The sequence below is a fragment of the Chelon labrosus genome (assembly GCF_963514085.1).
Source record: "Chelon labrosus genome assembly, chromosome: 9".
In the NCBI taxonomy this organism is placed as follows: Eukaryota; Metazoa; Chordata; class Actinopteri; order Mugiliformes; family Mugilidae; genus Chelon; species Chelon labrosus.
In genome coordinates, this window is record NC_140359.1 from 19,639,646 (window position 1) to 19,652,621 (window position 12,976).

The 12,976-nt window shown below is 40.0% G+C and overlaps 1 protein-coding gene across 1 annotated transcript in view; it reads left to right on the plus strand.

Moving 5' to 3' along the window:
• ipo11 (importin 11) overlaps window positions 1–12,976 on the plus strand; it is a 126,966-nt gene that overhangs the window by 68,920 nt on the left and 45,070 nt on the right. The window contains exon 22 of the mRNA XM_084551960.1: window positions 324–400. Coding sequence (XP_084408086.1) covers window positions 324–400 — 77 coding nt within the window. The remainder of the gene's footprint in view (window positions 1–323; window positions 401–12,976) is intronic.

Below are 12,976 nucleotides of genomic sequence, written 5' to 3' on the forward strand. Positions count from 1 at the left end.
ACACTACTTGGAACAGATTTGTCTTACACTGATGAAACCACTAAAATTTCTTCCCTTTCGTCCTTTTGTCTTTCACATCTCCTTCACCCTCTGTTACCTTTTCCACCTCTGTTTCGTCTTCTTTCTCTGTGTAATTTTTCCTGTTGTATTTCTCATCCCATGTCTTTCGACACCTATAATCTATGTCTCCCGCACCTTGTCCTGACAACTTTACCCATTTTCTGTTTTATCCTCTGCTTTGTGCTCTCTCTCTGTCTCGTATTTCTTTTTTTCTTCCAACTCCGCTGTCTTTTTACTTTCCAATCCTCCCTCTCATCGTGCAGGTTGGTGACTTTGGAGAACAGCCCAGCCATCACCCCGGAGCTGCTGAGAATTTTCCAGAACATGTCAGCTTTGCTGGGTGAGCTCGTATGAGATTTCTTTGTTTGCCGGCTTCTCAACCTGTGTGATTTGTGTGCAGATAAGCCCCCCCCAACCACCACCACCACCACACACACACACACACACACACACACACACACACACACACACACACACACACACACACACACCCACACACACACACACACACACACACACACACACACACACACCTCTCAAGTAACTGAACAGGATTTTGCATTAACATATAAATGAAATTACTTGTAAGAAAGGAAGGTATCACAGTAATATTAAGAATAATGCAACTATGATGAAGTTTGGATAAAAAAATTGCAGCTTCCAGTGGGTATGTCTTTGAGTGTGTGTAGTTCAGGAGAGACATGCAACACATTTCACATCAAAACAGACATAAAGATAAAAGAAAAAATAAATAAACAGCCGAAACAAACCGGTGTTATATGACTGATTACTTTTAAATGGAGGAATTAAGGAGGAGTAACGTTGAAGCAGCCTGTGCAGTGGAGTTCATTTCCATAGTTTCATTACCTACGGGCTTTGTAACTTGTACAGATCACAGTTGTGGCTTTGCAGTCGCCTCAAGACACCAGAGCCTCCTCTCCAGCTCTGTAGGCAGCTGTGAGGGGTGGCAGATAGAATGGAACTGGCTGGATGATTTATCACAGGCCCAGAGCATCGGGACACCTCACATGCTGAAGAGTGTGTGTGTGTCCTTCGCTGTGATGGGGAGCAGTATTGACTTAGTGAGTCAGATTAATATGACCACAAGTGTAGCCTAATTGGCTTGCTGAAGCATTCGATCACTTGCAGCACGGATGGGGAATCTGTGGAACACAGAAGAGCAGAGACCTCGAGAACCATAGACTGTAATGGAAAGGGAGGAAATTAAAGAGGATCAAGAAAGGGAGAGTTTGATGAAACCTAACAAGGAGGGTTGTGAAAATGAATTATTTAAGTGGCGATGGCAGGAAAATTCATGAAGCAAAAGTGACTTTAAAAAAAAAAAGAAAAAAAGGTTATACATCGGAGGAGCTTGGACACGAATGGATGGGAAGATAAGAGGAGCCCTTATCTAGTGCCGAACAGAAACGGGGAAACCGAGGCGCAATGTGCAGAGCAGAAAGGAGAAGTTTTTTATTTATTTACTTTTTAAGCTGTGTTAAATTTTAGACCAATCACAGGAAATTACACAGAGGAGGCTAGAAAGTGTCAGAAACAACAACCCCTGCAGCTAGGAGGCTTCTTGCATAGAGGCATGCAAAACTCCAGCAAATATTATGCTTTTTAGATTCAGTTTAGGGTATTTAGGCAAGGTATGACGGGCAGGGTGAACACGATTCATCACTAATCAATGATACTAATGCTTTAACATTCATCAGTCTCAATAAGCAAGGACAGACCTAGTGAAAATCTCTCTCTCTCTCTCTCTCTCTATATATATATATATATATATATATGTATATATATATATATATATATATATATATATATATATGTATATATATATATATATATGTATATATATATATGTATATATATATATGTATATATATATATATATATGTATATATATATATGTATATATGTATATATATATATGTATATATATATATATATGTATATATATATATGTATATATGTATATATATATATGTATATATATATATATATGTATATATGTATATATATATATGTATATATATATATATATGTATATATATATATGTATATATGTATATATATATATGTATATATATATATATATGTATATATATATATATATATATGTATATATGTATATGTATATATGTATATATATATGTATACACACACACACACACACAGATAATGTATCTACACTCACAGAAGAGTGACAGGTGGACCAAGGGCCGTCAGCCCTCATTGCAGTCACATAATTGATGAAGATCTGTCAAGTAATGAGTGCCCACTAATCAGCTGCCACATCAGTGGAGACGGATTGTAATATTGGAAAAGAGTGCTGGATTCAAGAACAGAGGGAATGGAAGGTTGGATGATGGCAAATGAAAGAGAGAAATGCGCGGACGGATAATGCGATGTGGCCTTGGACGAGGGCGAAGCACGGGCTCCAGAATGGAGTAATAAGGTGTGCTTCGAAAATAAAAGCGCCACCTTATAATTGTTTTTTTCCTCCCAGTGATCCAACATCGGTCTAACATATTACAACTATCGGACGTGGTAGAAATACATCTCTCTCATCAAACTTTAGCAATAGAGACAGATTTTTGCTCTTCTCTTAGGAGATATCCTGTTGTACCCATCTTGGTCAACAAAACACTGAAATATTACTTTGTGACCCAAATTTCCCCAACCATTACTATCATTTGTCTGTGTTTACCACAGAGACCTTTGCCTCATTTTTTTTCAGTATTTGGCTCAGTGTACATGAGTTCCACTTTTCTCAGGCCTTGACAAGCACATTAAAGCCAAGAAAATGAAAAAGGCCTTCACATCTCTCCAGGTACAAGGTAACAGCATCCATCAGTAAAAAAAAAAAAAAAATGGTAAACCCAACAAATGATAGGCAAATGCATTGTGGGGCTATTTTGTGCATTTCACAACAATTGGGCTTTTTTTTTGTAAAAGTCACATTTGCCCATTCCTTCTTCGATTTATGGAGTTTTTGCTGAAGCACCTTCCATTACTTAAACATCTTGTGCATGCTCTGATACTGCACTTACATCATTTTTATTCTGTCTAATACGGTTTGCCAGTGTCATATCAGCCATGCAAGCTTGTCATCTTTTCATATTCATATGTGGTAATGTGCCTAAAATAGATTTAAGCTCTTTAATGTTATTAATCTGTGACGGTAGTTCACATTTTATTAAGTGCTTAACTAATATAAATTGAACCAGAATTGTGAATTCTCACCACAAGGTCAATTTCCTAACCGTTCTTGTTCCAGTTGCCGTGCACTTTTAATCTTATTGCACTCGCACTCTGCTGCCGTGGCTTCTCATTGACTTAAAAGTTGAAAAGTGGCACGTTTCATGCTGACCAGCAGTTGAGAAACCAGTGTGATACCGAGATCCGTCTGGTAGATGTTGTGAGGTTTTTGGTCAGATCAGGAGCGATCTTTGATCCAGTCTGAGATTATCTCCTCAGCTGCTGTCTTCAAAGGTCAAAAAATCTTTGAAGCTCAGTTGGTCGGGGCTCAGGCTCAGCCTTTTTATCCCCGTCTTTGTCACATTTCTGTTAGCCGCAACATCACATCCCAAGTAAATTCTTTAACACTGCACTTGAGTGAACCTAAGATGTGCTGTCATGCTTTGTTGCTCACTTACTCTTAACCTTTGCTATTATTATTATTATTATCCTTGGTCTTCACATGATCCTTTGTTATCAGTAGATCGTTTTTGCCTGTAGCTTTTGTGACGTCTAACATTTGCGTGTGTGCAGCTATTTTATGTTGTTAACAGCCTGCGTTTTCTCCTGCAGTACGTTAATTAGTCAGATAACCTCAGCAGTAAGACTTAAAAAATAACAATAATTACAGCCGCCTGTCAGCGCTTAGTAGTCTCTCCACGCCTTGTTCCCTTTTCCTCTCTCATGTCAGTGTGAAAAACATAATTTTTTTTCTTAAGGTTACATTAGCACATTTTAAAGCACATTAACTGCATTAGGTGCAATTAGCTTGTCAATGCAAGTCTTAGAGGGAAAATTCAAAGCTGCTGAGATGAAAGATGATCGCTCTGAGGTATGGTCGAAGGTCAGAACAAATTAGCACATGGATTTTAAAATTATCCTTTAAACATGGTGAGCATAAAAATAAGTAGAGAAACATTTTCAACGCTTCTGCATCTATTTGCATATATTTATGTTTTTTTTTTTTTTTTTAATTTAAGAGGGAATGAACTTGTCCTTTTAGTCACTCTTTGGTCAGTCATCATCTTTGGCTCGCTTTCACTAAAACATCTGGCGGTTCATTTGTTTAGTCCACGGAGAGCAGTGGAGGGATGCGGGCCATTCAGAGGTCTGGCTCGGTTAGATGTCGAAGCTTGCCAGGTATGTGGCCTGGCCTTCCTGATAAAGAGCCCTGCTCCATCACTGCTAAACCGGGGCAGCGGATCCCCTAATTAGAACGTCAAGAGCCTTGTTTTGGCTGAATTGTTAGACAAGCTTTACGCTCTGTATCGCTGCCGCCACGCTCTGAACGAGGGCACATTGCAGGTGTGTGGTGGTGCACTGACTTGATGATGGAGAGCGAGCAGGCAGGGTTTCTTTTCCTTGTTGGCATCATACTGGTTAATGTGAGCAAGAGATACAGTGTTTACTTTCCAAGCCATTTTATTTTACTTTGCCATGTTTCTCACATTTGAGAAACTCGACACTTAACGCTTGTTTTCACAGCAAACACCCTCTAGCCTAAGTAAAAGCTTATGGTTAATGAACTACCAGAGGGTTTTGGTTGAAAACAGAAGGAGGAAATGTTACGTTGCGAGCTGCAAGATGGCAGAACATCACAAGGCAGAATTTGGTAGTTAACAAAACATTGTTTCTACATTTTAAAGTAAATAAATGACGCATAAAGAGAACATTTAAACATTTCAGCATTACTTTTTCTGAAGTTAAGTAATAGCAATTAAAATTCAGCAATGCATTGCTTGCTGGTCATCATTAAGAACTGGTGTACAGCCAAAGACACTCGGGACCATCCCGGCTAAAGGAGGGAATTACTAACATTCCTCATTATGTGGTCTCACAGTTAACTGCCCGGCTAATGCGCTTCATGGATCAATCCGGACATCCCCATTAGAGGACAACCTTTTTATTACAGGTGTCTCAGCTGGAAGTAATGACTTGGGTCCCAGCTATTGTAGACGTTGGTCATATTTGGCCGCATTTAACACCGCAACTAAAGAAATTGTGACAATTTACCTTGAGAGTACTCTGTATGATTAGCCTGGCGTTGCCACACTTGGTTGTTATCACAAAGCTTTTGGATTTTATTATGGGGCATGTTTCAACCATAGACTGTATAAATATGGACAATGCGTCCCCACTTCCTCTCATTGGCCAAACTCGCGAATATTGCGCCTTTCGTGTTTTCGTTGAAGTAATACTGCGCTCTGCTCTACCTCCACCAGTTACAAGGAACTGTTGGATTATACACTGTTGGCATGGCAACTTGTAGTCATTGCAATGTCACATCCTTTTTCTGTAGCGACACTTAAATATTCCCCAGTATATAATAACTACCCAAAATGAGGGAAACAATCAATCAGACCCATTTTGTTGTAAACATATTCAACTCTGCTCGCTGTCCATCACCACATAAAGCCCGCCCAAACAATGTGATTGGCCGAGCAGATATTTGCCAGAGCATAATCAGTTCCCAACAGAGCGAACCCAGGGGTGGGTGGAGAAAGGTGGGCTGTCTTCCAGGCTAGTATATGATACCTGTAGCGGTGTATTTAACGTCTCTGTATTTGTCTTTTCTGTCACTATTCTTAAACTTTTGTATCAGAATTTGTAATTGGTATCCCTTTGTCTTTGCATTCAAAAACTTAATTTTCCCTATTCAACCTCGAACTAAGTGAGGATTTTCATTTTTTTCCAGGTGTAGTGTTGGCAGCTTTTAGCTTTTCCGTCGTTGCTGTCATCTGATACACGGTGGTCTCCATGTAAAGTTGAATTTTTGTCACTTCACAGCCTCTCTCAGGCATGATTACTCATCCGTGACTTTTTCAAAGACTCAGTAAAGCGCCAAAGGGAATCCGCTTCTCATCTTGCGACTATAGCTAAGGCTTTTGTTGGCTGTGTTGTTTTTCATGTTCTTTGTGTACAGTAGAACCTGGCAAAGTAAGCTGTCTCTGTAGGGCTGCAGGGTTCATTTTTTTTTCTCCACAGAAAATCATCAAGGAGTAGCTTTGTGGCAAGGCAACCTTAGCACTCTGTAATAACATATTTTCAGAAATTCTCTCCAGCTGTTCTGAACTTTTTTTATTATTTAAATTTAAAACAAATAAAGAAGTTTGTTTCATGCATATTGTGGCTGTTAAATCACCACAGCTTTGCAGACCTTTGTAGCTGCCTGACTTGAAACATCCCAACAAACCCTATTTGTCTTGGTAGCAGATTTTGGCACCTTTTTTTTTTTCTTGTATCTCTCAACTTTCCTCACTTGGCTAACATTTTCAACCGCAACACACGTTGCGAATCGGGTTGGAAAATGACCACACATTTTAGCAGCGTACCCAACAACCATTAGAGGTACTTCAGAAGCAGTTATCACAGTCAGATGTGAGGCTCATTTTCCTGTTAATGTTGATAACTGAAGCGGATTTTGCAGCATATGCCCAGGGCTGTGAAGGATGTACTGACTAAAGCTTAATCAGTGCTTTCGCAGCTGTTTTTGTGACTATTTGATTATAATGCTGCGTGTCTGCGTGCGTGTGGGGAGGGTGGTTGTGTCCTGCCTTGCTGTGTCTTTGTGAAAATGTAATTGCTTTTATGGTATTTGGCAAAATGGCGTGTTCTAATTCAGACTCCAGTTTCCGATGTGTTTGTCCGTGGGCATTTCTACGCATGGAAGAACAAAATATTAGAATACACTTCAGTTTCATTCAATCCTATCCAAATATCACCTTATAATGGCAGCTCTTTAATATTTTCAATAAAAAAACATGACATTACACTTTTTGTGTTATTGCATTATGGCCAGATAGACTTTTATGTGTTTTATGTGTCCTTTTTTTGCACAGAGGGCGTAAACAGAAATATACAAGGCATGATTATCCTACATTTAAGGAATAATAAAAACAAAAGATGCAAGGAAAGTAACAACTATCGGATTTAATTTTTCATATGTTGTGGGACTAGACAACATAGAGCCCAGGTGAGATTCTTGAACAGCAGCGGACTGTGAGACTGTGGTTTATCGGGCTAGGGTTATGGTCTTGCTGAAGAAAAGAAGCAGATATGCAGCAGCTGTATGAGTAAATCTGCTTTTTCTTTTCTCTCTGTTGTATTAGCTCGGAAAATACTTGTGGATGCAGTGCGGAAATGGAGGTGAATTTACTTCTAATAACCAGATGCAGTTTGCATTCATACATGGACACTTGGTTAGCCTCGAATTCATTTGCAATAAAGGGGAATTGTGGGAATGATGAAAGCCTTATCAAGTCCGAGCCTCAAGTTCTCAGAGCTCCATGACCTACCTCAAGCCGAAAATGAGAATTTTTTTCTTTTTATATGAATACTTGATGTGAACTTCTACCTCCCCTTGCAAGGAAAATCATAAAAACTCCACTTTGGAGGATATTGCTACAGTATGAACACAGCTTATCAGCCAGGCAAGTCCCAGCAGTGGTTGTGGTTGTGCCATTATGGAGGCAGAGATCTGAAAGCTGTCATGGGCATTTCCCTCTTCTTATTTTGCCTTTGGCATAAAGGCAAGTAGGGCATGGGAGACTATACTTGCTGAAAAGTTTCGGATGTAATCATATTGTCTCACTGAGGTGTGATACAATGGATGACAATGCTTCTAAAGGCAGAGAACAGAGTGTTCTCTGGTTCATGTTTGCATTGGAGTTACACAATCGCTCTCTTCCAAATCAGAATCTAATGTACTATATCGTTGCATGCACTTTGGATGACTTCAGAATTTTCATTGTTTTTTTGCGTTGGTATCATAGACTGTATAAATATGGACAAGGTGTCGACACTTCCTTGTATTGGCCAAACTGATGGCAAACTTTTCCCGGGGATATGCCAGAGCCAGCCAGAGTCTGCGCTGTACGGTCCGAGAGTGGAGTCATGCAGAGCCGTCTTATCAATGACCCGAGTTTTTTACAACTGTCACAGTCCCATGGCATGGCAACTGGTTGTCGCATTTATTTCACATCCTGTTTCTATAGCGTCAAATGACTGGCACATGAACATGCATCAATATTATATAGTATTTGACGTGTGTTTTAGTGTTTTAGTTTGGCGAAAGTCCCATCCACTAACATGGAGGTGGAGCTTATGACCTATACTGCAGCCAGACACCAGGGGGAGCTCTACTTGCTTTGGCTTCACTTTTGAGGAGCTGCTCCACTGTCCATCTTTATACATGGTGGGTACAGACATGGTAAATAAATTGGTTATGGTCACTAACCCCGTCACGTATATATATGGAGGAAACTGTTCAAACCGAGTCTAAAAAGTCTCAAGTTCGTAAGTGCATTATTGTTATTATTATTATTATTTTTTGTGGAAGAATTACATTTTGTGAACAGCTAAGTTAGCAAGCTCATTCACTGAGCATGCCTGCCTGCTAAGAGAGCAGCTGTGCACACACACCCCATGAATTGGATTGTGGATTACTGGATTGAATTTGTAAGCCGTGCATGGGTTGGGTGTATGGATTGTGTTTCATAGGCGATCTGACAACTTGGGTAACGTCAGATAAACATAAAACACAAAAAAAGAAATTATAGGTCTGTGTGTCAGAACAATTCATAATAAAGTTTCAGGACCATAGTATTTATGGGAGTTTCCTGTGACAAACTACAAACTATGGGGCATCAAGAAATGGCCTTGAAGTATGGGGGGGAAACACAATAAAGCAGCCATCACCTCATCTGGACAGCATGAACTCTAAACAGGGAACAGCTAGATGGCCGGCCAAGTATGGCAAATCCTTAAACTCATTAGGAATCTGTATGCTATCTGCACTATTTTTATTAATTATTGGTAATCAAGTAGTTTCCGCAATTATGCTGATAAATTAATACTTTTAAGGTCAGTCTGTTAAGTGTGTCGGTATAAATTGGTAGTTAACACATTCTGTGTATGTGTTGTAACCACTTGTTTTGTGGTGTGTATGAAGCACACATGGCACCCGGGCTCGTGTGTGGACTGCCCAGCGTATCCACTAAATCGCTGATCTTTTAAACACGCATAGAAATCAGGCAAAAGTTGTTCCGAGAATTAAAGGTCACGCGTGTCTGAGTTTATTTCTCTCATAAGTGGTTACAAGCGTATTCAAAATGAAAGCCAGCCGTGTAATTTGCAGAAGAGAAAAGTAGAAATAATGTGGAAAATAACTATAATAATAGCAGGGAAATAACAAAATAAATTAAGACGTGACACTGAACTTTAACGCTTTGCCAGCTGAGATAAACCAGACTACCAGTCCAACTACTCTGCTGTAACTCTCCTACACACAGCTATTTGGGCGTTGGTGCGGTATAGCATGTGCTCTTAATTTAAGAGGAGCAGTCAGTTTAGTCTGAGGTTTTCCGTCAGATCTCTTCATCCCTAGGTTTCATTCCAGATTTTCCAGATCTTTGCATCTTTGGTATACTCCACTAGTCCCTCTGCCATCTGACTGGAGTTGCTTTTTTTGTTCTTTCTACTATGCCTGTAGTGTTGACTCATAGCTCACTCATAAATGTCCCCTCCCATGGTTGTGCCGTTCCGGGTCTTTGGAGACCTGCCGGTGGCATGACGGCCCCAAGCAATAATATCAGATTCTGGTCAGCTGTCGCTGGAGGGCTGCTGGGAGAGCTGTTAAGGTATGTGCCACCAGCTGGAGCCCACCAGTGGTTTTAAATCCTCTTCTTCTTTTCGACTCTCAATCAGTTACTCAGTGTGGATCAAAGCGTATTTTGATCACGATATGAATGAGCTTCATCGGTTGCTCATGCTGCAGCTATCAGCACTGCGTTTTCTGAAATGAGATTTGCGACTTGCTTGAATGCATTTTAAATCAAAGCTACAAGCGTGTAATCATTTTCACTTTTATTCTTTTTTTGTTTTGCCTTAAATTGCACAAAAGGACAGACATAGGAGCTGTGTTCAGCACTTTAACATATGTTGATCATATGTAATCAGCTGGCCGCTTTTGAACAGAACAGCAATTCTTTATCCTGACCAGTGTTTAGATGGCTGTGTTGGCGTATTTTTCAGTGGTTGCATAAGGCGTCTTACGTGTTGTTGGATGATAATAGGGTACAAGTGGCTTAAAAATGCTCATTTGTATATTACCGTGCCTCAAGGCTGTGATTTTGTGTGCGGTTGTTGGTATCCATTTACAAGCATGTCTATAGTACTGTCCCATTCATTTGCACTGTGAACGGGTATTGTGAAGGCAAAAGGAATAGGTTTGTGGTGATTGGATAATAGTCGATGATAAAAGCCTCTTTGTGCCGTTAACAGCACCAAACAGAGAAGAGCCAGCAACCCGTCTTTTTAACTATTGTAGATTCTCAGTTGGGATTGAAATAGGACACAGTGAAAGAATGGGACAATGCTGAGGCTGTTGAAATTAATATTTTCATCCAAAAGTTACATTTTGTGTCATCTACTAAGCCACTGCATTATGGATTTTGAATTCGTATCACTAAGAATTTAAAGGGATACTCCACTATAAATTGTACCTAGTTTTGCTCTGTTGAGAAGGCACTGGCAGGTATGTGTTGTGAGAGGACTATCCCATGCTAGACATCTGGACCAGTCCATTTGTTAATCTGTACACACTCAGCATTTACGAGTGTTCTTGTCTGCAATTGTGGGCTTGTGAAACGTCATCACACACTCCCCAAATACTGTTCAAACTCAAAGTACGCATCTGACACCATACGGTCCAAATACCCAGATTTGTACTTTCCCTGACTGTTTTATCGAGGATGCATTGGGCAGTAAGTTCTGTGCACTTGCTCCTGCCAGGTATCAGAGAATGCAGTTTGCTATTGTCATTGAGTACGTTATGTCTGTGAAGGTTCTCAGTCATCCAGGTCATGGTATATCCAAAAAAGCATTCAAAAGGCAACTGGAGTTTTTTGAGAAGGAAACTCTTCCAAGTCCTGTTGCCTTTTCTGAAGGATACTGAGTATGCTACACTTCCAATTCCAGGATGAATGTCCCTTTGTTCTTAGCCGAAGGAAGTCAGTTCCTACTTCTTCTTGTCATCATCGAAAAAGTGACCTGTGAGGCTGATGTATGGCTTGGTGATCCGTCATACTTTTTAGATTTGGATGATACATAAGTCATCAAAATTGACGTACTATTGAAGTTTCCTTTTGCTGGCAAACTTTCTGTCTCGGTTTCTCCACAAGGTTCAGATATTTAACTCAAATTTGGAAAATAGGTACCTTCTCCGTTGCTGGTGTAAATGTAGGCAAACGGTAAACTGCCACTTGCTTTATATTCTAGTGACACTGGCTTCATCCTTCACCGTATAAGGAGAGTGGCCTTGTGGGTAATGTAGCCTGTAAGTAACTTGTGGGCATTGTCAGAAGTGTGTTTGTGTGTTAAAATTTGTAGGCTTTTGGAGACATTTCTACCAAAAGAACCCCAAAACAACATTTGAATCGCTGTCGGTCTCCATCTCTATTTTCAGTTTTCATTGGAAAGCACCCATGTTTTTTAGCAGGTTTGTTGGATCAGAATTTTATGTGGTTGGAAGGAAGTAAACACTAAAAAAAACACTATTTGGTATGCAACTCTGAGAGCACAGTCTCATTTTTATGATATTTTACAGTAAACAAAGTCTGTTTGAAACAAGGGCAGCTTTGTATGTTCCTCTTGTAATTTTAAGTGAGACAAAAATACATGTAAAGTGAATACAGGTGCTGATTATGCAACCCTCTAAAGACGTTTGAGACAAAAATTTGCGCTCAGTCCTCACCCACGGACCCAGTCTCTTCTGCAGCGCTGCACACTTGTTGTGCTCTCCCTGTCCAATGATCCGATGTGTCCTTGTTCACCGTCTGTTAAGCAATCTGTTGCTTTTACTTTATTCTTTTAGGAAAAAAAAAAGACTCTGGTTGGACCAGAGGGAAGCGTTTAATGTGTTGGATCTTTTCTGTCTTTTTTCACAATGCATCCTCTACCCATGGTATTGTATACTGCACTAAATGACAAACTGCTTTCTGCACATCTGAGTTACTTTGACTTTTTATCCATTGTTTGTTGTTGTTTCTTCCTTCTCTTTTTTTCCCCACATATCTTTGCATCATACTATATCTGGTTTCTAATGCAGTCTTTGTCTTCCCTTGATCTATGCTCACTGATGAGCCAGCACACTGCATGTGTTTAGCGTTATTATGCTGAAAACAATATTTGTGGTGTTGAATATTCACATAAGCTGATGCGTGGACTAAATTGGTCCAGGAATACATTATGTACCTGGCAACGTAGCAGATGGCGGCATACATTATCTTCATTACCTTACTATGGCCGACAGATGGCCAGAGAAAACATATTGCATGTATCAACATTAATGCCTCTGGAACCTGCATAGTCAGACTGGATTCCGATCATGCTGTTCACCATTGACTTCTAATCTTTTTTTCACCAACCTGCAACTCTCCAGCAGTAGTCTTTGGGATTTGTGGAGTTTGGAGGCCGGGTTAACACCTTGTCGTTCTCTTTGCGGGGTGGCGAGTCACATTGTCCAGCAACTGGAAGCTATTGCCTTTGGGAAGCAGTTGTTGCCATTTGGAATTGTGGTCATTCTTAATTTTTAGATGGGCAGCACATGTTGAAGTAAAATCAGGATTTACAAGCAGAACATTGGATTGTAATGAAAGGATCAATGTGTCAT